At 38.9% G+C, this 25,272-nt stretch overlaps 1 protein-coding gene across 3 annotated transcripts in view; it reads right to left on the bottom strand.

The window, feature by feature from the left end:
• LMBRD1 (LMBR1 domain containing 1) overlaps nt 1–25,272 on the bottom strand; it is a 122,136-nt gene that overhangs the window by 60,342 nt on the left and 36,522 nt on the right. For all 3 annotated transcript variants that reach the window (XM_033428719.2, XM_033428718.2, XM_004270130.4), the window contains exons 4-7: nt 22,574–22,671; nt 20,460–20,527; nt 10,492–10,580; nt 7,976–8,049 (exon numbers count right to left, since the gene is read on the bottom strand). In XM_033428719.2, coding sequence (XP_033284610.1) covers nt 7,976–8,049; nt 10,492–10,580; nt 20,460–20,527; nt 22,574–22,671 — 329 coding nt within the window. The remainder of the gene's footprint in view (nt 1–7,975; nt 8,050–10,491; nt 10,581–20,459; nt 20,528–22,573; nt 22,672–25,272) is intronic.

Genomic DNA, 25,272 nt, shown 5'->3' with positions numbered 1-25,272 from the left:
ATTCTCACTGAGTCTCCTTTAGACATTGATTAAACCACAATTCATATAGGGAAGCATAAATTCTGACACATCAGGGTTGTTTTTAAATTAAGGGAGAATAGGAACAAAGAACATGATTAAAAGGAAATCCCAGAAATCAACCAGTTCTATCAGGTAGTATCAACTCTATACAGCATGTTGTATTTAGATAATTAACTAGCTGAAATTATTACCTAATATGCAAATCCTTGCATTTTCTAAAGGAGAGATACTTAAAATCTTGCATTTTAAATATTGTTAAAACATAAGTTAATGTTCTCATGATTTCCCCATCATCCGAAAACAAATACAACAAGGAGAGGTTGGGGAAAGGTTCCATTTGTATTAGAAGAAAATATAATTTGGACAGAGTAGAATAATTTTCTTCTAACTAAATTCTTATCTAACTTATACTCCTAATGACCTTGGTAAAATATAAAAAGGAAAAACATAATCAGTTTTATTTTTTTAACAGTAAATTTTATATCCTCAAACTACTGAAAATGTAAAGAAAAAAGCGTATGGAAGCCAAGGTGTCCCAGAGGTGGTTACCCTTCCCTTGTAGGAGTGTCCTAACCCTATTACCACTCTGACCTATCTGTTGTTCTAGTAGTTCCACACCTTTTAAATGGTAATGAAAAAAAGTAACATAGCACTTTAAGACGCTGACGAGCATACAGTATTACATGATGATTATTCACCGACTCTCCACACGCACATATCATTTTGCCACAAGTCCACGTTGCTTTTTACAACCAACTGCCAGGGCAACATGATTTTGCTAAACCCAGTTTACGCCCAAGTATATTTTCCTGTCCTTCCAACCACCTCCGAACTAGGCTTATTTTATCCCAAATCTTGCTATTCTGCTTGATGGATCTGGGTCTCTAAATATACTAACCTCAGAACTCAATACTATTGGGTTGGCCAAAAAGTTCGTTTGGGTTTTTCCATACGATGTTATGGGAAAACCTGAACAAACTTTTTGGACAGCCCAATTATTTCCCAAGGAATCTGTACTCCAGTCAGCACGAAAAACGTGGCCACTACTTAAGAGGTTACTGTCAAAGACAAGGTCATCTAAATTCTCCTCACTGGTCTGCTGGTCTCACTTCCTACAAATCCATCCTTTACACTGTTTCCAAAGTGATCTTGCTCTAACCCTCATGTCAGATTATGTCATTCCTCTGATTAGCATCCACTGCGATTCCCCAGGACCACGTGCTCTGGCGGCAGTCCCCAGGATTCTGCATCGGGGCCATCAAGACCACACAGGAGACAAGAAGCAGGGAGCGTCGGTCTGCTGCTGCTGCTTCAGCCAGAGCCACACTACTCTGTTCACCTCCTTCTGTATGTATCAGAATTTCATGAACGACTGTTTGAAAATGTCACTTTACAATTTTTTTTTTTCCAATGAGAGGTACAATTACTAGTCCTGTGAATAGACGCCACTATCTAATCCTGGCCTACGAAGCCCTTCGTGACCTGATCCCTACCACCCAACCTCATGCCTCTAAATGGTTCACTGCTCCTCAGTCACTGCAGTTTCCGCATCCACACCTGTGTACATGCAGTGCCTCATCTGGAACACCCATCTCACCCTACCTCATTAGCCCAGCCCAGTGCCCTTCAGGTCTCAGCTTAATTACACCGCATCTGAGAAACCTTCCTTGATTTGTAAATGTGCCTTGCTTATAACTCAATTACAGTACAGAACACTGGACATTATTTGTCTGCATGTCTGTTTTATCACTAGATCTGCCAAACTTAGCTAATCAGAACCATGTGGAAAGTTCGTTAACAATATAGATTTCTCAGCCAGACTAGTAATAACTGCAGTAGACTGTTTTGTATGTAAGGACTAGGTCTCAATTCTTCTTTTACCTACCTTTATTCTAAGAACAAACGTGTTCAATTAATAAAATAACTTCTCTAAGAAAATAATATTCAAACAAAAAAAATTTTTTCAGTGCCCTTTATTCACATGAACTTATTTCCTTACATGGAATTTACACATTTATTCGAAGAGTTAAACTGCATTCCTATAGCTTAAATAAACAGTTTAAAGTAAAAATTTTAGAAAATAAAAACACGTCCTTGGTAACACCTTGTGGTAACATGGGACCAGAATACAACATCTTTTTGTGAATTATTAATTGTCTGAAGAGAACAAGAAAGTAATCATTGTTTTGGTTACCTAGCTTTTAGCTTATTTTTGGATTACATGCTTAAATTTCAATGATTATCAGGAATTTTAAGTATAGTATTTAGATTAATATAAACTTGACATAACACAGTACACAAAATATTTAATCATTACAACTTTAAGATCTTTAAACAAGAATCTTTTGAATTTAACCTCAGATTTCTTTGAAAAAAACGTATGAAGGCTATCATTTTTCAGAAACACAAAACTTTTATTGCTTACTACTGCCCTCTAGTGAATTACCAGAAAATCAACAAGGCTAAAGAGATCATATCATTTAAAATGCTTCCAGGTCAGCCATAATTGCTTCCAATTTTATTTGTTTCAACTTCCAAGAATAAATCACCACCTGTATTTTAAAAGCCAAATGTTTTGAAAGAATATATACAAACTACAAACATTTCTAATACCTTCTTGCCCCTATAAGAACAGCACTTTTCCCTGCACCTCTCTCTTCTGTGAAGGATGAGTTTCCAACCTATTAGCCTTGGATTAGAAAGGTCAGCGCCAAGCACTGCCTGTAAACTGAATATATGTCCTGCATATACTTATAACACCTATTATTCAAGGACACGGATGCTGTCATGACTAAGGAAACAACTCACTTAATGTGTATTCAATGAAGATTTCCCTTTTAAATATTCATTGATTCTAAAATATACATGTATTTTTTCACATTTATCATCAGTGAAATTTGGATGCATCTTACAAACACTGGCTAGGCAGAAGTCATGACGTAGTTGTCATTACCTGCACATTCACAAATTTGGTCATAGCTGGTTACATTATAGTTACTTCTCCAGTGGAGTTACCTGCATTCTTAGTACAACTCTTGAGTTTAACTGCCACTTACCACGTCTTATAAGATAGTGCTACGATTTGACATCGAAGCAAAAAGTTAATGTGTAAGGAAAGACAGAACAAAGGAGCAAGCAGTGAAGCAAAAATTAACTGGAACAATGAGCATGATTCTATATTTTTTTGCAAAGCAATAATCAAAGGCTTTATAAGCTTAAGAAAGGAAGATGACCAAAGCAGAAGACATTTTGTACTTTGCTACTTAGGTAGCAAAAGAAGAAACAACAACAAAAACAGCTTAAACAGGTGTGTTAGTAGCTTCAAAGAACATCCCAGAGACAAGAATGGAGCACCCAAGAAAAGCTGTTAGCATCAATTCTCTTGATAGCCTAAAACAACCCTGTGGAGTGAAACATGGACATGAACAGCCAATTCAAAAAAGTGATTCAGAAGACTCACATTCCAAATGCGAAGTTTTAGAAATACCTTTACAACTTATTTCACTTATATTTTCCTTATCTTGTATGCAGAAGATTGATATGACTTTTTTTTTTTTTTTTTTTTTACGTAGGTAAGGCTAAAACACTTCTCTCATTAATATAAAACAAAAACTATAAATGACTAGAGAGCATGGGCAGGGCCTTTTCCTTACAGTGGTACATAAGGTGCATCTTACAAATCAGGTCACAGACTCAACGAAGCATACTATCACATAGAAGGCTGAGAAATTTAATTTTTAAAGTGGAGTTCTGTCTTCAAAGAGTATTGAGAACCACTGCTCTATTTATTTCTATTTTCAAATCCTTAATTTAGCACTCTAGTTTTCTTTAATACATTAGTCTACATTTATAGTAAATATATTTATTAGCATAAATATATATATATAATTCATAAACTCCTGGAAGACACGTTCAATTTTTTTTACTGGTAAGTGTACATAATAAAAAGTTCAGTAGCCGCTGTCTTTATAGGCACTTCAGTGGTCCACATGACACATTTTGTATGAAAATAGCACCATTCAACACTTCCCCACTTGGTGGCACCAAAAAATTAAAATATCTGCATAAATATTTGTGTCTAGAGGTTTTTGTTTGTTTGTTTGTTTTTAATTTAAAAAGTAGCAGATTCCCTTTCAATTAAGCTGAAAACAACAGGCAAGATAACATGTCATTTGACATTCTTCTCCTAAAATTGAGTGCCCAATTATTTGGCTATTCCTTGAGATGTGGTACAGTGGATATAATCTTGGTAAAATTTAAATTATCAACTAGTTTCTAAACTAAACAACGCATACCTAAGAAATTCACATTCAACTGACACATACATTACAAAAACTTCTGTAGTCTCAATACTGATAGCTACAGATTCAATAACAAACATAATCTTACCTTTAGTAATTAATTCCTTGTACTCAGGGTCAAAGTTCTCTAAGCATTAACTTCCCACTTTCGGTACATATTAAAACTAAACCTCTTCTATTCCCCATGCATATCTATTATACCCTCATTCACGTTCTGCTCCAATTCTTGAGTTTTCCCTAACTACTTAGGAGAAAACTTTGCTTTCACAAGCAAATATGATAATTAGAACCATTAGCCACCTACCAATAATAAAACCACTTATCAATAAACAGTTTTCAACTAGTATTTTTGTTGTTTTGTTTGTTTGTCTTTTGCGGTACGCGGGCCTCTCACTGCTGTGGCCTCTCCCGTTGCGGAGCACAGGCTCCGGACGCGCAGGCTCAGCGGCCATGGCTCACGGGCCCAGCCGCTCCGCGGCATGTGGGATCTTCCCAGACCGGGGCATGAACCCACGTCCCCCGCATCGGCAGGCGGACTCTCAACCGCTGTGCCACCAGGGAAGCCCTCAATTAGTTTTTAATAAAGTCTGAATAAGTATTATTGGCCCATTTTTCAGATGGGGAAGCTAGGACTCAGAAATTACATTTTACATGAAGACTCACACTCACGGCTCGTCTTCAGCTATGCATACCACGCTCCCCCTTAACCAGGGTCTTCTCTACCCCACATAGGTAGTAAAACTGGAGAGATTGTGGTTTGGTAGCAAACCATTCTTCCACCCAGTTCTGAGCACATTCTGCAGTGCTATTTAAATGATGTTTATCTGTCTATCCACACACCCAAGAGTAACTCTTTGACTTACTCACCTTTTCATAATCCACATTCTCACTGACCATGACACAACTGCTGTTAACACCTGGCTTACTTTCACTGTGAGAGGAAAGCGGTGGAATCTGTAGCTTGAACCACATGAAACTGAATATTCAACAGTTTGAGCTCCTAGTGATTACTGATTGAGTGGCCAACAGATTCCAAGACTTGATGAATTGTTTAATTAAGTCCTCACAACCTTATTAAATATTACTCCCACTTAAGATGGGAAAGTAGTTCAAGAGACCCATTGACTTAAAAGGGACCCACATTTAAGCCTCTCCCCCAAGGATCATAACGGTACTGCTTATGCTACTTAAAGAAAACACACACGGTAACTCCTAGGTAGGTAACCCCTAGGCAGTCTCACCTGGTGCCTATAACACTGGACCCTCCCCCTTGGGCTCAGGCCTTTGGTGACCCCTCCTACCTACTCAGCATCGTGTCTTTCTGGTTCCCGCCATCAGGTCCTCTGATTGTTTTATCAATGGCCTTCAGCCCAGCCCTCTGCATTCCAGAAAAAGTAAAGCTCTTCTAAGGCTATCTTAACTAAGTCAGTATGATTATTATATTTGGTTTCATTGCATAAATGATAATTTTCACAGTTTCCATTTGAATATAAACTATATTAGCTTGAAATATTTATCTTTACAATATCGTTCCTACAGGGAAGCTCTCTTTCAAAGAGTTTTAATAATTTCACACATTTTCCCCACTCCCACTCATCGGCCCCAGAGCTTACTGAATTCAGACCCACTGGAGTAATACTGTTAAAATGTTAGTCAGATCCTATTACCTTCCATTTAGAACCTTCCAGTAGCTTCTAATCTCAGTTGGAATGAAATCCAAAACCCTAACCACGGTCCACGAGGCGCTACAAAACATGCCCTCATCCACGCTCACCACCCTCCCCAGTTACCTGAGCTCCCACACGCCAGCTTTGCCTCCTGCTAACTGAGCACAGCACAGGGTGCTCACCCCAGGACTTCTGCACTCACCTCCCCTCGTGGGTGGCTGTCCTTCCCCCTCACTCAGGTCTCTGCTCAAAGGTCAGAGGAACTACTCCCGACCTGTGACTACTGCCTGTGCCCTACACTGCGCTGTGTGAGCATGCTCACAGCGCCCACCCCTCGGCCGTCCGAAGACAATGCTCCACGGGCCTCTCATTTCTGCGCATCTTGCAAGCCAGGCACTAACTGCCCTTTTCTCTTCTGGGCTGTCTTTCCAAGAATGCTTGTGCAGCAAACAGCCTGGGAAGACCAAGACAGCGCTCCTCTGGAGCGAGAGCAGGCACGCTTCCTGTCCGTCAATGAAGACTCGGCCTCCCTGCACTCAACGGTCCTCAGCTTGGTGACAGTCTCGATGGGCGCTCTTCATGTCGCCCCATGGGAGTCGGGACTCAGGAGACGGGCGCAAGACAACGCGCTCCCGTGGCTGCTGCCATTGCTGTACAACAGAAAGTTCTTCTCTGACCAGAAGTCTCTGATCAACATCCAGGGCACTGCAGCAGACTACAAGCTACAAGCAGGGCAAAATCGCAGACCCTTTATGGTTCCTGAGGATGACCTTACATGTTGGTTTCCTCTTTTTCTGTTCCTTTCTCCTGACTCATCTTTCACTGACTGTTATATCCTCATCTCCCTATACTTCTCGAAGCACTTTTACAAAAAGTATCGTTTGACCTTCAAAAATCCCTAAGAGGCATTTTTTTATTCCCATCTAATGGGGAAAACACTGACCCACGAAGGGTAAAAGACAAACCCAAGATCAGCATACATATCAGTCACAGAATAGCAATTAGAGTCCAGGTCTAACTCCTCGTGTGTTATTAACCCGTGAATGTTTCCTAAAAGACCGTTCACAGGTAGTATATATATTCTTTGAGATTGGAAGATAGTTACATGAAAAAAGCAAAAATGGCAATGAATAATAAAACTGAATACTCAAGCACCTGAAAGATACTAAAATGCATGAGTTTAGACTTCTTTTATTATACATTATGACACTTGAATGATTATGCAACAAAACCAGATTCTGCTATCACACTAACAGCCCATTTCTTTTATGTTTAAAGGGAGACACTGGAACAATACCCAAAATGTTTTCTTTATAACCAGCACTTTTCATCTTTGTATCAATCAAGAATGCTCTAAACATAAACTCCATTAATCTGAAAAAGGTTCCATATAATTTAAAGCTTCCTGCACAACTCTCTTTTGGGAGGCAAGTAAGAAGCATTTTTACTTGCTTTTCCTCTATAATTTGAGCAAAAAACTCAAAAAGCACTCTGCACGCAAGTTTGTCAGGCTATTATAAGTCATATCGTACCATTCCCAGAGAGACCGGAACAAAAAAAATCAAAGTCTCTGAGAGTATAAGATTAGGTTCTTTATACTAGAGAAATATCAAGTGATGTAAAATATCTGATTTTAAAAGCCCTATATCCCCATATAGGATAAATCTACTGAATCCATAACAGGTACTGATCTATGGTTCAGAGTTCTAATATGCTTATAAATCACTAAATCTATTATTGCATAGTACATAACCACTTCAAGGTTCACAAGTTATAAAGTTTGGTTCTGAATGTTAAATTTCACAAATACAGATAAAATGATTATGACCAAGTAGTTAAAAATCTACCCTCCTCTCAAGAAAAATGAAGAAAGTACTAGATATTAAACAGGAAAACAGAGCTAAATTGAACATACCAATAAGGTAACAAAAACTGCATCATAAAGTGGTTCTTTAATTTTAACTCAATTATTACCATTATACTTACTGTGTAGATTATAGCTGCCAACATTCCAATCAGGGTCAGAGAACTAATGGAAAATGACAAGGCAGCTAAACCATCTGCAAAAGAGGAAAAACATTGTTAAAAATGTACAGCTATTCTAATGTTTATATTCAACAAATCAACAGAAATATAAAAATTGGGTTTCTTACACATTCCAAAGGAATAAACCCAATATGCATTACCCCATTCTTGAAGTGCTAACTCCAAGTGGAAAGGAGCTTTTAAATAGCTCTTCATAAATGGATTTGTTAAAGATCTTTCAGACTAAGACTTTCTTTCTTTCACCTCTTAAAATTAAAGAGGGAAACTACTGCCTAATTATTGAGCCTAGAAAGAAATCAGCAAAATACTAGATGCTCAAAAGTTGGCCAAAAAAATGCCCTGGCCTTTCTCAAAGGCAGCTCTCGAGAAATAACATGATAGGGATGCCACTGACCTTGGCCCTATCTTCCCTCTCCACTCAAACTCCTAGTTCCTCTGTTCTTAAATTTCAAGTAAGTTTTTAAAACTTAGCCTAGAACTAAAATCGTAAAGAGTTTACTTCCCTCTTTAACTTGAAAGGAGCTAGCATGCTCCCTTAGTGAGGGGGGGAGAGGCAAACAAACAGAAAATAAATTCAAACATAATACCAAAACAGGAATACTATGCTAACAAGTTAGATTTAGGAAACTTTTTAAAGGAAGGCCAATGAGTGAGTAGTGAGAGTGACACTTCCAAATAAACATACCAGATAATACAATGACATATGCAAATTTGAATATTCTTAAATTGGAGTAATACTAATTGTTCTAGTTTTAATACAGGTTCTATTGGACCTGTATTGATCTAGTTTAAATGCAGGTACTGTGGAACCAAACATAATTTTTTAATTAATTTAATATATCAATACTAAATAATAATAGAATGACCCATCCTATTAAAACTCACGTCTCAGTTTTAAAATATAACACTTAGAGAGAGCATATTATTAACAAGTTCAGAAACTTGAGACAAATTTTTTTGTCAGAGACAAATTTTTAAGCCTTAATTTTTTTAACTGTAATACATTTTATTAAATCAAAGACCATTGGTGCTGTTACTTTCTTGATCTTACTAGAAGTATCAACAGAAAGTATTCATACAACTAGGAGAGGTCTGGCACTTGGCTGATAGCCATTTTAAGGTACCTCCACTTATAAAATACATCACAGAATCAGAGATATGAAAATGTATACAAATATGCATCTTAGAACTGATAAAGTGGAGTGTTCTGCTAAGATATCTGGCTAATCTAAAAGTTGCTGTTACTAAAAGTGATAAGCAAAATGTACTATAAAATATGGTGTTTAAGATGTGAGGTTTTTTAAATGTTAAGACTAAGGAGATTACAGCAAGTACAGTAATGCTACCTATTATAATCATTGATTCAAGTTATGCTAACACTCAAAGACTAGCAAAACTTATAGGATAATGTTTAGGGCAGAAGAGTAGCTACTAAAGAGACCTGAAGGAGTTAACTGCAGGAAAAGAAGCAATTTATTTCTCAGCAACAGGCTCAGGTACATAAATCCTGACATGCAGTATCAGTATATGCCAGACCCGCTATCCGTATTCTTGCTGGTATCAGCAAGATATTAATGGACCACAATTTACAAGATGAAATCTTAAGTGGAAGGCAAGAAAATTAAGAAGTTGTACAGCAAAGACTCCAAGACCTAATTTAACCATCATTTAATATTGTATCTGGGTAAAGACAAAGTGCTGATCAAAGAACGTAGAGTACCTAATAAAAATAAATACAAAAGCAATACGAATTTTCAGCATAATGTTTACAAAATAAGTTCTCTAGCTTTCTTTGAAAATAGTTCAAAGGCACATGAAATTCTCAGTAATAAAATACACACTCTTATTTGATATTAGTTTCTAACACCAACTATATTTTTCAATGATTAAGCAACTTTCTTAAGCTAACTTCCTAAACCTGCTTTTTTGTTTCTCTCTAAAAACCAAGGTCATGTTGATTAAGAGAAGGAAAACTTAGATCTTTTGGTGAGGTAAATTTATAATAAACTATTATTTCATCCACATAAAACCTCTGTAATTTATATTCCACAAAAAGATTACTTAATCACGATCAAATAGCAATATAGGGTTCTCTCAGTTAAAAATTAAAAATAAACACCAGTATATCTAGCATATTTCTTTAACATATTATTCTATACTATCCTAAGTGAATTAAAGACCACATAGAAATTATAAGACCTTTACCGCTAAAATACTTTGAAGATTACATTGTATTTTCAACATGGTAATTTTATGAAGAAGTCAAGAGACTTCTAGCTAGATGGCTAGAAGTCTCAGCAACACAAAGTTCCTAATTTGTTTAACATCCTTTTAACCACAGGTTAAAAGAATCATGAAGTTAAATTTTTAACAGTGTAAAAATAGACTATGAAAAAAGTTTAAAGAGTCATGAAATATGAATTATTATGGATTTTATTTTTTAAAAGAATACTTACGACTACTTCCAAGTTCTTCAAACAGGAACTTCACCTTCTCCCACTCTGTAGAATTTTTGTTATCGGGAAGATTCAATGGAACAAAAGCACTATGAAGGAGAAAATAACTCTTTAATGGTCTTAAGGACAAAAGGTCAAATAAAATGACCTGAAACTCAATTTTTAGTAAGTTTTTAAACCAAGATCAACTTTCCCCCCAAAAGAATTAGCAAATCAAATCGGCACCAAGTACAGAGAGGTGTTGAGAAGTTGCTTATCTATGTGTTTACCATATCACAAATTTGTTTTAATGGCTTGATTACTGTATTCAGCATAGTTTCCTTTGTAATCCTGCTTATTTTATCTTTTGCATTTAAAACTATTTTGAGAAGGAGCCATAGGCTCAAGATGGTCAAAAAGGTCCACAGCACAAAACAGGTTAAGAATTCCTTTGTTAAATCAGGAGCACAGAATGTAAATATTAAGTAATGATTTCAGTATATTTATATGCATAAAAAAGAACAGAAGGGAAACACACCAGAATTAGCAGTAAATATCTCATTGTAGAATCAGGGGTGCTTTTTACTTTCTTCTTAGTATTTTTCTGTATCCTTCAAGATTCTACCTAATATACATAATGAAAGTCTATTTATTTTTCAATCGACAGCTGAGAGAAAGAGAGAGACAGACAGACAGACAGGTGCTTTATTATCTAGCTCAGAAGCAAGAGACTAAAGTAGAGGGCTCAGTATCCCTTAGATTGTATATATGGAGAATCAAACAGGAATGTAAGAAGTAACTCTAATACTGCCTCCTTTCCAACCTAATTTTCATTGTAAGCAAAGCAGTAACATCTATCCTTTTTTGCGATGAAGAAATACTGCATGAGTTCACCAATATAGTTAAGTACCTGCCCTGATAATGTAAGCAAGTAAAACAAAGTATTCTAATTTTTAAAAATTTCAAAAACCTTTACTCCTTGGTACTACCGATACTTTTTATTCTTATAAAAAGATGAATCATCAGACATGTCATGAGGTTATTTAAATTTCTAACTATTTGCACTGACATCAGTTTACTACACTCTTCTCAATCTTGGAGATTTACTTCTCACTACTTTTAGAAAGAAAAGTGATTACTCACAGGGATAGAGCAATAAATGTAAAGAGCTCATTATTTGCTGCCCTGGTTATAAAATCAAAAACAATTAAATAAAAGCAGAGGGTGGAATCAAAAAACAAACTTTTGCATATTATACTTCTACAAGGATATTGACTTATATATCAGCATTTAAACAAAAATATAAATCAAGCAAGAAAAAACTACCTATGTAATATCCCTCTATTTTATTTGAACAGTTTTTTCCAGAGACATATATATATATATATTTTTGTTTTTTTGAAAAGTATATTTTGAACTTGTTAGTTGGAATAACCACTTCTGTGAATATGGGGAAAAACTTCTATGTTGTATAAAATATCACCTAAAGTCTATTGAAATAGAAATACATGTCACAAATACCTAAAAATAGCATTCCTACTTAGAACATTCAGTAGCTATGTCAGTTTTAGGTAATCACACGTTCTGTCCAGTGGTAGAAGAAAAGCAATTAGCTCTCTCCATCTTGACACCTTCATGTTCTAGCGGCTGAGCAGGGCTCCTGAGCAGTTCAAATATTTAATGAAGAATAACACCAGAGGAAACTTGACATGACCAAAAAATTAAAAATAAGAATAATAAAATGTTAAATGGCCCAAACGACGGTCAGAACGACTTCAGGAAAATACTTATTCTGAAGCAATCCACCAGAGCACTGACATCTCAGCACTACTATTTTAGGTACAACTACAGGGAGGAGCAAAAGCACAAACCCAGAGCAGGCTCCTCAGCCACCTGGCCACCAGTGCTGTGTAATCCAAGAAACAGACATAAAGTATCTTCTCATAAGCTAAGAGTAACATCCAGCAGCAGAATTCAAATGAGTCACAACTAAATATGTCTACATGTCCTGGGCAATAATACTCAAAACATTTAACAACCAATATGGCAAAGGCACTAACCAATCAACCAACACTGGCCTTGGTCCTGAAGACCCTGCGAAACCGGGCTTTACCCTTTGACTGGGCTGAGGGTGAGGTAAGAGACTCAGGAAGGCGGAGCATTTCAACCTTTTAACAACCAGAAGGGCCCAAGCAGTGTTCACGGCCAAATACCAGCCCCACAAAGACCTGCCGGGAGCACCTCCTAACAGATGCGGAGGCCGCTTCAGCCAGACGGACCACAGCCAGAGTCATTTTGAAGGGGAGGCAGCAGTTGTAAGATTCTCAGGCCTTTACCAAATGGTGACGGTCCTCAAGTAACCGAGAGTGTAATGCGATTTGTGTGGTAGAAAGGTACAGATACTTTCTTCATCTCAGTCCCTCTCAAAAAACTGGATACAGAGAACCTCAGCTTTCAAAGACACACAATGCTAGACCAAGATAAGAACCAGAATCTCGTGAGATTATAAATTTCCCTTAGGCTCTTAACAATAGTAAAACTGCTTAGAAAAAATATTTTACATCCCATCTGACTGAGTGAATTAGCTTAATACAGATTATCTCTTCAGGAAGAGACAAAGGAAAGGCTAATGAATTTCAGTGGATATGGAACTGAAATGATGAATTCAGCAGAACTGAAAATAAGATTTTCACCTCCTACACTCAAATGCCAAGTCCTATTTATCTTCCAAATAGCCTGTTTCTTCCCCTCTGCTCTCCGTGACTACTCTGGTTCAGGCCCTCACCTCTCACCTGAACTATGACAGTGGTCACTAAGTGGCCTTCCCAGCTACCATTTATATTTCACTCCCTGACCAACTCCCAAATGCCCCTTTTGACGCGTCCTTCAGTGTTAGAACCAATTCACACGTATTTGCTTTCCCGCGTTCACACACCAACACATACACCTCTGCCCTGCCTTTCAGTTGCTCAGCAGGATAAAACGCAACGTCTTAAACACTGTAAGACCCAGAGTCCACCTATGTGGCTAAGGTCACGGTCTGTCACTTGCCACCGCAAACACCTGAAATGTCACATCTTAACATTTTTTTTTTTGTACCGAGGGAGGGAGGATTTAAATTTACATTGTACTTTTCATATCATTCTTTAACTATTCCATGCTAACTTCAGTCTCTCAGTTACCATATGTTACAGACTCAACTGTGTCCCCTTCCCCCAAAACTGCTATGTTGAAGCGCTAACCCCCAATGGGAACGGTACTTGGATACAGGGCCTTTCGTAAGGTAATTAAGGTTAAATAAGGCCCTAAGGGTGAGGCTCTGATCCGATAAGATTGGTGTCCTTGTAAAAAGAGGAAGAGACACCAGGGCTCTCTCTCCCTGCTGCCAGCAGAGAGGAAAGACCGTGTGAGGACACGGTGAGAAGGTGGCCATCCACAAGCCAAGGAGAGAGCTCCCACCAGAAACCAAACTCACTGACACCTTGATGGTAGACTTCTAGCCTCCAGAACTCTAAGAAAACTAGGGTCCACTGTTTAAGCTAGCCAGCCTGTGGTATTTTGTTAAGGTAGCACAAGTAGACTAATACAGATTTTGGTACCATGAAGCGGGTTGCTACTTTGTAACAAATACCTAAAAAATGTGCATGTGACTTCGGTACTCAGCGATAGGGAGAGGCCTAAAGAGTTTTGAGGTTGCGTGCCAGAAAAAGCCTAAGCTGCCCTGAAGGGGCTCTTGATAAAAACGTGAATGTTAAAGGCAATTCTGCTGAGGACTCAGAAGGAAAAGAGGAGCGCTACAGAGAACACGTCTAGCATCTTGGAGAAGACGTACATCACCACGAATGCAATGCTGGTAGAAATATGGACACTAACGGTCATTCTGGGGAGCTCTCAGCTGGAAATGAGGAACATGTTCATGGAAACTGAAAGAAAGGAGATCCTTATTAGAAAGCGACTGAGAGCTTGGTTGAATTGTTTTGTAGTGTTTTGTGGAAGGCAGAACCTGTAAGAGATAAAATGGGATATTTAGCTGAGGAGAATTCTAAGCAAAGTGCTGGAAGAAGCTGATTGGTTTCTCCTTACCATTTATAGTGAAGAGAGAGAGCACAGAGGTAGGTTGAGCAAAAAGGAAGCAGCCTATCCATATTGCAAACAATGAGAAAGGATGTTCTAAGAGTGTGGCTAAACAACCATTTGACAAGGAGATTAGTACAGGTGGAAACCAGGGATTTAATCAGCTATCTCAGCAGAAGACAGGAAGACAGACAGGGTGACACTAGCAGAGACATGGCCAACTTAAACTAAGGGAACAGAGATGAGACAAAATAAAGGAAGGCTATGAGACTCTGGGGATTCGACAGGACAGGGTGATAGTTATTTAGCTGAGAACGTGCTTTATCCTTCAAGAAAACCCAAGAATGACCCCAAAGGCAATTCAGTTATCACCAGGGCTGCCACTTCTACTGCCCCAAGGGGGCAAGGCTGTTTCCTCCTCAACTTCAGAGGACAGGGTACCCCCGCCCTCCACTCAGCTTTAGCTGCCAGGGAGCTGCTGCAGAGTCAAGAGGGCAGGACCCACACCCAGAATCAAGGGGGCGGGCGGGGCTGCTGCCTAGGGCCATGGCAGTGACCTGCCCCTCAGGGGCCTGCAGGGCAGAGCACCCATCCAAGATGCTTAGTCTTGAGCCTTAAGGTCGGAGGGAATTTGCCTTGCTAGGTTTTGAACCTGCTTGGCTCCCATCGCTTTTTCTTTCCGATTTCTCCCTTTTAGAATGGAAATGCCTATCCTATGCCTGTCCCACCTTGTATCTTGGAAGCACATAACTTGTCCAGTTGCACAGGGTCACTGCTGGGGAAGAATTCTGACTCAGGAGGAATCAGTCTCACCCATACCTGATCTAGATGATGTTTAGATGAGACTTAGGACTCCGACTGGATGCTGGGTTAAGACTTTGGGGGCTTGCTGGGATGAAGTAAATGCATTTTTTCTGTGAGAAGAACATGAATTCTGGGGGGCCAGAGAACAGAGTGTAGACTGAACTTGCCCTCACAAAATTAATGCTGAAGCCTGAACCCCCAACGGGATGGTATTTGGATACAGGGCCTTCAGGGAGGTAATTAAAGTTAAATGAGGTCATAACGGTGGGACCCTAGCCCAACAGGATTGGTGACCCTACAAGAAGAAGAGGAGACCCTGGAGATACTCTCTCCACCGTGAAGCACAGAGGAAAGACCAGGTGAGGACACAGTGAGAATGACACCGTCCCTGAGCCAGGAGGGGAGTCCTCACCAGAAAGCAAACTTGCCCACACCCTAATCAGGACTTCAAGCCTCTACAACTGTGAGAAGATAAACACCTGCTGTTCACAGCAGTGTGAGCAGACTAATACAGGTGACCCGTGAACAATACGGGGGTTAGTGGCACCAACCCTCCCTTGAATAATACGGGGGTTAGTGGCAACAACCCTCCACGCAGTCATAACTCTGAGCATGGACTTATACTCGGCCCCCCAGACATGGTCCCACCACGTCCACAGTTCCTCAGCACCCACACACCCCACCAATCATGTCGTACTGTAGTGTTCACTGCTGAAAAACACCCACGTATAAGTGGGCCTGCACAGTTCAAACCCATGCTGTTCAGGGGTGAAGCATACATTACACCTGCCGTGCATCTTTATTCTAGTGTGCTGACCAACTTCCACGCCATCAAATTTTGATTCCAAGATTACTTCCTCTTATGTCTTACCTGATTCTGCAAGGCAGAACCTGCTACTCCACCATCAACACCTGGCGTCTATCTCTTATTAGAGCCCTTAAATATTGTAACTCAGGTTATCTATTTGCATCTCTCCCCATGTGAACCTTGAGGACAAACATCACGACCCTCCAACCTTATTCCCAAGACTACCCAACCCACAGGAGTTCCAGGTGTTAGCTGCATGAATTAGTTAAACCTAGACCACGTTTTTGCCATAAAATTATCTGTTTTATCAGAAAAAAATACATCACTTAACAAAAACTAGAAGTGTGTCACCTTCAAGAAAGTTTCAGGAAATGCAGTCAATCAGTTAACCTAACTGCATCTCATTCAAATACTCACACACGGTAACCAAACACTACTTGTCTTTTAGTCGCAAACTTCTGGCTTGTGAAATAGAGGAGTCCACACACTCTCCCCTACGTCAGTGTCCTGGGCAGATGCCTTCACCTCAAATACGGAGAAGAAAATAAAGGCGATCAGAGAAGAAGTCCTTCATTTGCCCGCCAAACCTCTGCACCTGCCTGGAACTCTTTCCATTCTTATCACTCTCAGAACCACAGAGGAAACGTCCTTCCCCCCTGACCGGAGCCTCCCACTGCCTGAGCGCTTTGGACGCCCTTCCTGCTCTCGTTACCCCCTGACAGCCAACGCCATCAACTCCACCAAAACAGGGTCCCGGTACTAAGAAAGGCAGGAGGCGACACAGGGAGCACCGCACAGCAGTCATTTAGCTTACTGCCACAGGACAAAGCTCATTTTCTTCATTGGATGTTGCTACTGGAAAAGAGCAGAGACTAAAACTTGAGTTTCCTAATGCCTGACCCGGCGGCTGACTCCGAATCTCCTCCTGAACATGCCTAAGACTCAGCCACGAACCAAGCTGATGTTCCCTCTCCCAACCGGCTCCTCCTTCAGATTTGCCTGTGATGATAACGTCACCCTTCCTGTGTAGTCAAGAATTCGGCCTTGCCCCAAAACGAGGTCTGACTTTTGCCCATGATTCTGGGATGTCATCCGTGTCATACGTGATGGGAGTGTCTATGTTTAGGACAGGGGATGGCCACACTCAACCTTAGGTGGTGGCCAGAAAGACCAACATGTGGTTTAGGGTGGGGCTTTGGGTCAGTGGCATCAGTGGGGGCTGATATAACCAGGCGGGCGATCAGTCACTCAGTAAAAACCTGTCACCTGCGTGAGAGGGTCTCAGTAAAAACGCCAAGCACCAAGGCTCACGTGAGCCTCCCTGGCTGTCAATACAAGTATTCCTCCAGCTTTTTGAAAGTCCACTTTATACCACTTCACTTTTACTAAAGACCTACATTAGCACCTATTTTCACTAACCAAAAGAAATCCGAAGGATCGTCACTTTTTTGAAAAAGGCCAAAAGCAAAGACAACGTCAGTGCTGGTTCTGGAGTGAGCTGCTCCAGACGCGGTGTGCAGTGCGCCCAGAGCAGAGAGCGCGGCCCCGCCAAGCTCCTTCCCGGGGGCCACACTCAGCATCTCAGCATCGGCCACCACAGCTCTGACCTTTGTCTGTGGGCATCTGTGCTTTACCCGATTTATCTTGTGTGTCCGTGAGCCAGATGTGTCCTAAGGTAATTGCTTCTTCCCTTTACGCCTTCTCAGGTCAGGAAAGGTTTCAAAGGAACCGTCTACTTTTGGATGGCAGGGGAAACCTGTACTCCACGCACGTCGTCATACATGGAAGCCAGAAGGGGAATGTGTCCCGAGGACAACACACGCTTCACATCTGGAATCTTCCCAGACTCTGTCCTATGCATGTCTTAAAAGGTTGATTTTAGTCTGTATTCTTTACCTGTAATAGATGGTAACCATGAATATAACTGCTTTTGGTGAGTTCTGTGAGTCCTTCCAGAGAATTATCAAAGCTGAGGGTGGTTTTAGGAACTCCCCAAAGCTTGTGGGTGGTTTCAAAAGTGAGAGAAGTGCCTCTCGGACTCTGCAGCTGGGCTAACTCCAGGTGCATCCTCCATCCCCTTCTCTCTCGTACCCCCGCCCCGTACCTGACCTACCAGAAGATCCTGCCCGCTCTCTCTCCAGAAGACAGGCAGGAGCCAATCACTGCTGCTGCCATCCTGTCTTGCCTGGGTTACTGAGCAGACCTCATGTCTCCTGCCTTACCCCCCACAAAGTCAACCCTCAAAACACCACCCGGAGATCTCTGCAAAATGTCGATCATGTCACTCCACGACCAGAGCCCCAGAACAGCTTCCCACTCCTCGAGAAGCAAGGCCAGAGTCCCGGCAACGGCCCCTGATGCCCCGCTCAGCTCAGCAGCTCCGGCCCCTCTACCCGCACCTTCAGCTACTCCCACCTCCGCCCCTCCACTCCATCCACCCTGCTTTCCTCACTTTGTCTCGAACGTGCCAGACGCTCTCCTGCCTCGGGGCTTTCTAGCTGCTTTTGCTCTGACTGCAACGCTCTTCCCTCCACATGTGTTCACGGCTCCTGCACCTCCTTCAAGCGTCTTCTCGCCCCACCTTCTCAGCAGCGCCTTCCCCGAAAATGTCACGCCCCCAACACAGGCTATTTCCTTCGTCCGCTCCCCTAACCCCTACTGAGCGCACGGCCCGTGAGAAGAAGGAACTGTCTTTTCTATTAATCGCTGTTTCCCCAGCGCCTTGTACAGTATCTGGGACACAGTAAGTATTTGGAAAATAAGTGAATATTTTATTGTTCAAAATATCTGGTCAAACCGTCACTTCTCGTTATTAGTGGATTCGCAAGGAGCTGTTTGCTTCACTTTTAATATACTGCTTCTAAATAAATAAATATCATGTAGACAATCAGTTAAAGCTTATTAAAATCATACAAAATGTAAACTCTCTAGGACTGAAGATGATTTTCCACGCAAAGAACCAAAAAATTTCAGAAGAAACTTCAGGTACCCTTTTGTCTGGGAAAGATATTCTGGCTGTTGTAAAGATCTGTGGTTTTACTGGCGGTTCTCAGTCATGTTCCAAGTCAGGAGCTGGCCAACTATTGACTAACTGTGTTTGTAAAGTTTTACTGGCACTCAGTCACGTCCTTTGGTTTATGTATTGTCTGTGATTAGAGAGCTACAGGAAGAGAGTTGCGCAGTGCCACATGGACCCCTAACCTGAAATATTTACTATCTACCCTTTAAGAAAAGTTTGCTGATCTCTATTTAGATTTACAGATAAGGGAACTGAACACTGACAAAGCAAATTCACCTAACTATATCTGGCTTAATTTAAAAAGCCAAAAAAGACTTTAAAAAATATATTTAAGAGCTAAAATAAATAGCAAAACCACTAAAATGTGTCCTTTCAGCAAGTACGCTTTTTCATGACATATCAAGGCAAGAAAGGGACCTAAAAATATACTTTGACTATAGAACATGTGCATTCTAAGAACTCCTGGAACTACAAAAAGTTACTGACCAATTTTATTTGACAATTTTTTTTTACTTATTGAAAATTCTGAGACCAAATTACAAGCAGAAACTTTAAAAAACTTATTAGCACCTCATATATTTCCTAACATAAAAAATAAAATTATCAAGATCTATTTTAACAAAGATAAATGTCTTCCATTAACAGGGACAAATGTTTTCCAAAAAGAAAACTTTAAATGTATAAAAAATGTGCAAAATTTTATTGCCATTACTTTATAAAAACTTAAGGAAGAAGAATTAAGAACGAACTCATTGACAAAGTTTAATTCAAAGATTTAAAGACGGATGCATCAAACCTGAAAAGATATCCAGACAAGGATTTTTCATCAAAGTGTTGTTTATAAAAATGGAAAAACTGCTAACATCATAAGAATCAAAGTAGTCATCACTAGAAGATCAAATAAATTGTTGTATCCTAAGAAGGAAGTACAATACAGACAACACTGATGGATATACATTCACTATATTGAAGAGATGTCAACCAGTGGATTACCAAGAATCCCATAAAATATAATCACATTTGTGTAAAATTACAACATGGAAGGTTATGTGGGAGAAGGGGCTTTCCGCACATATTTGAGCACATAAAAAATGTCTAGACAGAACATTGTAGAAAAAAGGGTTAATTATGGTTACTGTTTGTTGGTGATATAAAAGGTAGTTTGTTTTTTTTTAAATTCTCTTAATCTTCTTTCCTAGACTTTTATGAATGAGTCCCTATTATTATTATTATTGTTAAAATAATGCTATTTCCATTTTCAGGAAAACAAAAATCAAGACTTACCCAACTAAAAGAAGTAGTGCACAAATCACAGCAAATCCAAAAGTATACTTGAATGCCGTTTTAATTTGCTAGATGTCAAGGGAGAAAAAATATTCCATTTAGTAAGACTTTTAAAATATAAAATATTCTCGGCTATAGTGTAACAGCACTTTCATATCCTATGCACATTTATATTCAACTGTGTAAAGCTCCCCTTGTTGAAAAATAAATCTTAAAATTTAAAGAAAAACAATGTATATACCACATCTTAAGTATCTATCAAACTACACTAGATTTTTTAAATCTTTTCAATGGTTAGACCTTGTGAAAAGCAGAACACCTAAAGCATAATTAACTCTCCAGTGGGAGAATTAATAGTAATTAATTTACTTTAGTAAAATTACCACAATATTTAATAAAATATTTCTCAAAACAGGGAGCATTCAGAATCCACAATGCCCCTACCCCAATTCACCAAAATGGGTTAAGTAATAATTACAATACATATTTAATTTACATATGTTTGTATGTATATATCATATATAAAACAAACATATACTTATGTATACTTATTATATAAGATCCCACATGCCACAAGGCATGGCCAAAAAATAATAAATAAATAAATAAACAAATAAATGTCACGAGAGGGATGATGGTATCATTAAAAAAAAAAAGGAAATTAACTTTATGCTTAAATGATGAATTCTTATTCACAAATACCTAAAGTAAAGGTAAGGAGGGTCAACCAAAAGGGATGGGGAAGATGTGCTTTAGAAGAAGTGAAGAGAAGAGAAGAGAAAGCATTTATCTCATTCAGTTTTCAACAGTAAACTGGTGACCAGCCACTTTACCTTACATACCTTGGGTTTTCAAATGTAGAGTTACATAGTATCTGCAAACAATAATTCGACTTTCTTTATAAATATTTCAGCATAGTATTTTTTCACTCTAACAAATTGCACTGATTACCACTCTGGGAATCATTTAAAATACTGTTGAAGTACTTTGCTCATGATCTTAATGCAAATGCTTTAAGGTTTTAATAAACAGGGCTATGCATAATGCTGGCTTTTGAGTGAATATATTTGTGTATTTAAATACAAAAAAAAAAAACAAGGTATAAAACAAACTCCTATAACTCAATAAAAAGACAAAAGAAATTTATTCCTTTTCTGCTGCTTTCTTCCCCTGAAATCAGAAATAAAGTGTTCGATTTTCGCAAATACGCTTCAACATACAATTTCTTCGAGGACCTATTAAATTACTGTTTACTAACAGATGTGCCGATTCTAAACCACCACTGCAATCTAGAGATAGGCCCAACTCAGTTATACTGCATTAATGTACTTTTAAGATGCTCCTGAATTCTATCTGCTAATGTTTTAGTGAAGATTTTTCTACCAAGACTTAAGTGACCTTGATCTGCAGTTTTGGGCGTGCACGTGTGCTCTACTAATCAGGTTCCTGTATCGGTGTTACCATGGACTGGTAAGACCAGTCTGCAAATGTTCCTCCTTTATGCCCTAGAACTGGGGTCAGCACACTACATCCTGTGGGTCACACGCAGCCCCCTCCTACTTCACATCACATTCGCTGAGTCCTGCCTCTGGCTACTTTCACACTATGACCACAGAGCTGAGTGGCTGAGATAGAGTCTGTACGGCCTACAAAGCCTAAGATATTTACAACCTGACCTTTTACAGAAACAAGCCTGCTGAACCCTGCTCTAGAACTGCTCTAAAACAACAGTCACAAGTCCCATGTGGTTCCTGAGCACCTGGAATATGGCTGGCTGGAACTGGCATGTGCTGTAAGTGTAAAATGCACTCTAAATTTCAAAGACAGTGTGACAAAATGTAATGTCTCATTACTAACAAGTTTTTGACTATTTGCAATAATAATGCTTGCAACATATTACATTAAATACAATGTGTCATGAGAAATAATTTCAACTGCTCTTTCTACTTATTTTCATGTGGCTACCAGAAAATTTAAAATTTCACACGTGGATTACATTATATTTCTATTAGACAACACTGCTCTAGAATAAATTCAAAGTCACATCACTCTCTGAAAAAGAAGGAAATAATCTTTCCCCCCTAAACTGAGATCTCTAAATTAAAGCTACTCACAGTGCATTTACCAGTATCATCATCATCCTTTTCTTCATAGTAGAAGTAGACAAAAGGGATCCAGAAGAACACACAGAATAATATAACAGAATATAAGGCTGTGGAAAGAAAGAAGCTGAGTTAAAATAAAACACGTGAGCTTAATAACTGTTTCATACATGTACACACACACACACACACACACACACACACACACACTCCCCCCATCTGATCCCTAGAACCGTAACTCTATACGTATATGTAATATCCAAAATCAGCCTTTTCTGACCCCCATTCCAAGAAATCAACACCACTATTAACATAACAAATCATAATTCAAGTTAACTATGGGGCAATTTTTAGCAATAATCATGATGGTAATTGTGCCGATAAATTGTGGCAGCTAACATCTCAGGTCTCACTATGTACTCACCAGTGCTAAGAACTTTCTGTGAACCATCTCATTTAAATAAACTTTAACTTTTGTCTTCCTTCCACCTTAATACTGAGTACAGCTGACACATTTGCCAGTCACTCAAGTTAAAGAAACAACTATAATTGATGCTAAATTTTTGACACAAATAATTTCCCTAATCTAAGTTTAAAATATGCAGTGTTATGAAACTGATCTTATAAGAAATCAAGATAGAGAAAAAGTAAGAACAGTAAAACCAGATTCAAAGTTAACTAAAATGAATTTCTATTTATCTGCTTTAAAATAACGTTAGATTTGAGATACTTTCAACCAGTAGTCAATCAAAATATTTCTTTTAATTCAATACAGAACTTAAAATTTGAACAGCAAACGATACAGTATTTAAAATAAAAACAACATAAACAACTTTTTGAGACTTAAGAAACCTACCTAAGAAACCTGGCCTTAAAACCTTCTGTGTATTTACATTTATTTGCATATACATAAGTTCAAGGGAAATAGTGACAACATAATTATATAAAGCAACCACAGGATGATAATCATTATACTCCTTTATTTAAAAAAAAGTATTTGTTAGTAATGTATAATAAACCCCAAATTACTTACTCTCTTGGAAGGAACGACTGTATGAGTTACATTGTTTTTAAACATGATCTAAATACTTGCTAGCACCATCTATCTGGAGGCCACTTACGAAACAGCCCCCACTAGCTGCAACACAGTTAAAAAAAAACCCTCAGAACAGGGCCCTAAATAACTGACAGGAAAATCAGAGTTAATTTATACTGACCAATCACAAAATGACTGTCAGCATACTGAATTTTGGCACTACAGATATTCAGTGAAATTTATGCAATCTTTTAATATTATAAAAAATTAATAATGACAGTAAATCTTTAAGGGTAATGAATATTGGTGTTTCTACTACAAACCAGAGAGTAGTCAGTATTAACATTTCTATTACAAATCAAAGAGCTGGTGGAAATAAACAAGTACTGAAAGAAGTAACCAAAGTAAGTATTCTAAAAGCTTCAAAAAATTAAACATAAAGGGAAAGTACTATAAATCACCCTAAACACTGTACCAATATTATGATTGAAATAATCAAATAATCTGTACAGAAGAGGAAAAACCCTAAATTAGGACAACAGAGTACAGTGGGCTGACAACCACATGCCAAAAACTTTGATAAACTGACAGATGCAGTAAGGTTTGGCTTCAGCCTCAGTACATCATTTGTGTCTACTACTTGGTGGCCTAGGCCTTCACACAGCCAAAGAGCCTAATGACTATTTCATAAGCATTCCTGGTATTCCTGAACTTGTGTGATCAATGACCTTGTAAATGCCTAAATTACCATGATACTCATTTAGCAGAACAAGGTATAAAATTAACTCCTATAAATAAAATACAAATAACCCACTTTTAAAAGTAGACAAAAGACAAATACTTCATCACAGAAGATATACAAAATGGCCAATAAGCACTTTTAACAGGTGCTCATCATCATTAGTCATCAGGAAGATGCAAATTAAACCTGTAATGAGATACTACAGACCCACTAGGATGGCTAAAATTAAACTGACAATACCAAGTGTTGCCAAGAATGCAGAACAACAGACGTTCCCTTACTTTGCTAGAGGGAGTGTAAAACAGCATAACACTGTAGAAAACTGTTCAGTAGTTTCTTACCAAGTTAAACATATACCTACCATATGACTGAACAATTCTATTCCCCCAGCAATGAAGTGCAGCGACATATGCAAAGTCCTTCTGACCAGAGAAGCCTGCCTGAGTTGCAGAGTCCAGGGCTCTTATTGGGGACTTAGAATATAGGCACATTTGCCTGAGTGACCAGCTATGATGACCATATACAGACCCAGAGAAGGAAAGCAAGTATTCACCATAAATCACGCACACAAACAAGCTAAACAAGTTGGACTGTGTGGTTCCATGCCGTATTCAGCTGTACAGAACCATTTAGCAATTAGTAACATTAGGGAACATCCAAGGGCCAGGTATTGGTCAAGTGTCAGCCACACAAGCAGGTCCTCCTAAAGATATGTGAGAATTAAACAATATCGGGTCTGATTCACAACAAGAAAGTTGACAGCAACATTACTAACAGTGATCAAAAACTGGAATCGATCCAAATGTCCACCAACAGGTGAACGGATACACTGAGTGGTACAGTCACACAAATGACTACTGTACGGCAATAAGAAAGAATAAGCTATGAACGCATGTGATAAGGATGAACCTCAGACCTTAAACTGAATAACAG

This window comes from Orcinus orca, chromosome 12 (genome assembly GCF_937001465.1).
Source record: "Orcinus orca chromosome 12, mOrcOrc1.1, whole genome shotgun sequence".
Taxonomy (NCBI): domain Eukaryota; kingdom Metazoa; phylum Chordata; class Mammalia; order Artiodactyla; family Delphinidae; genus Orcinus; species Orcinus orca.
This window is presented reverse-complemented; position numbering and strand designations above follow the sequence as displayed.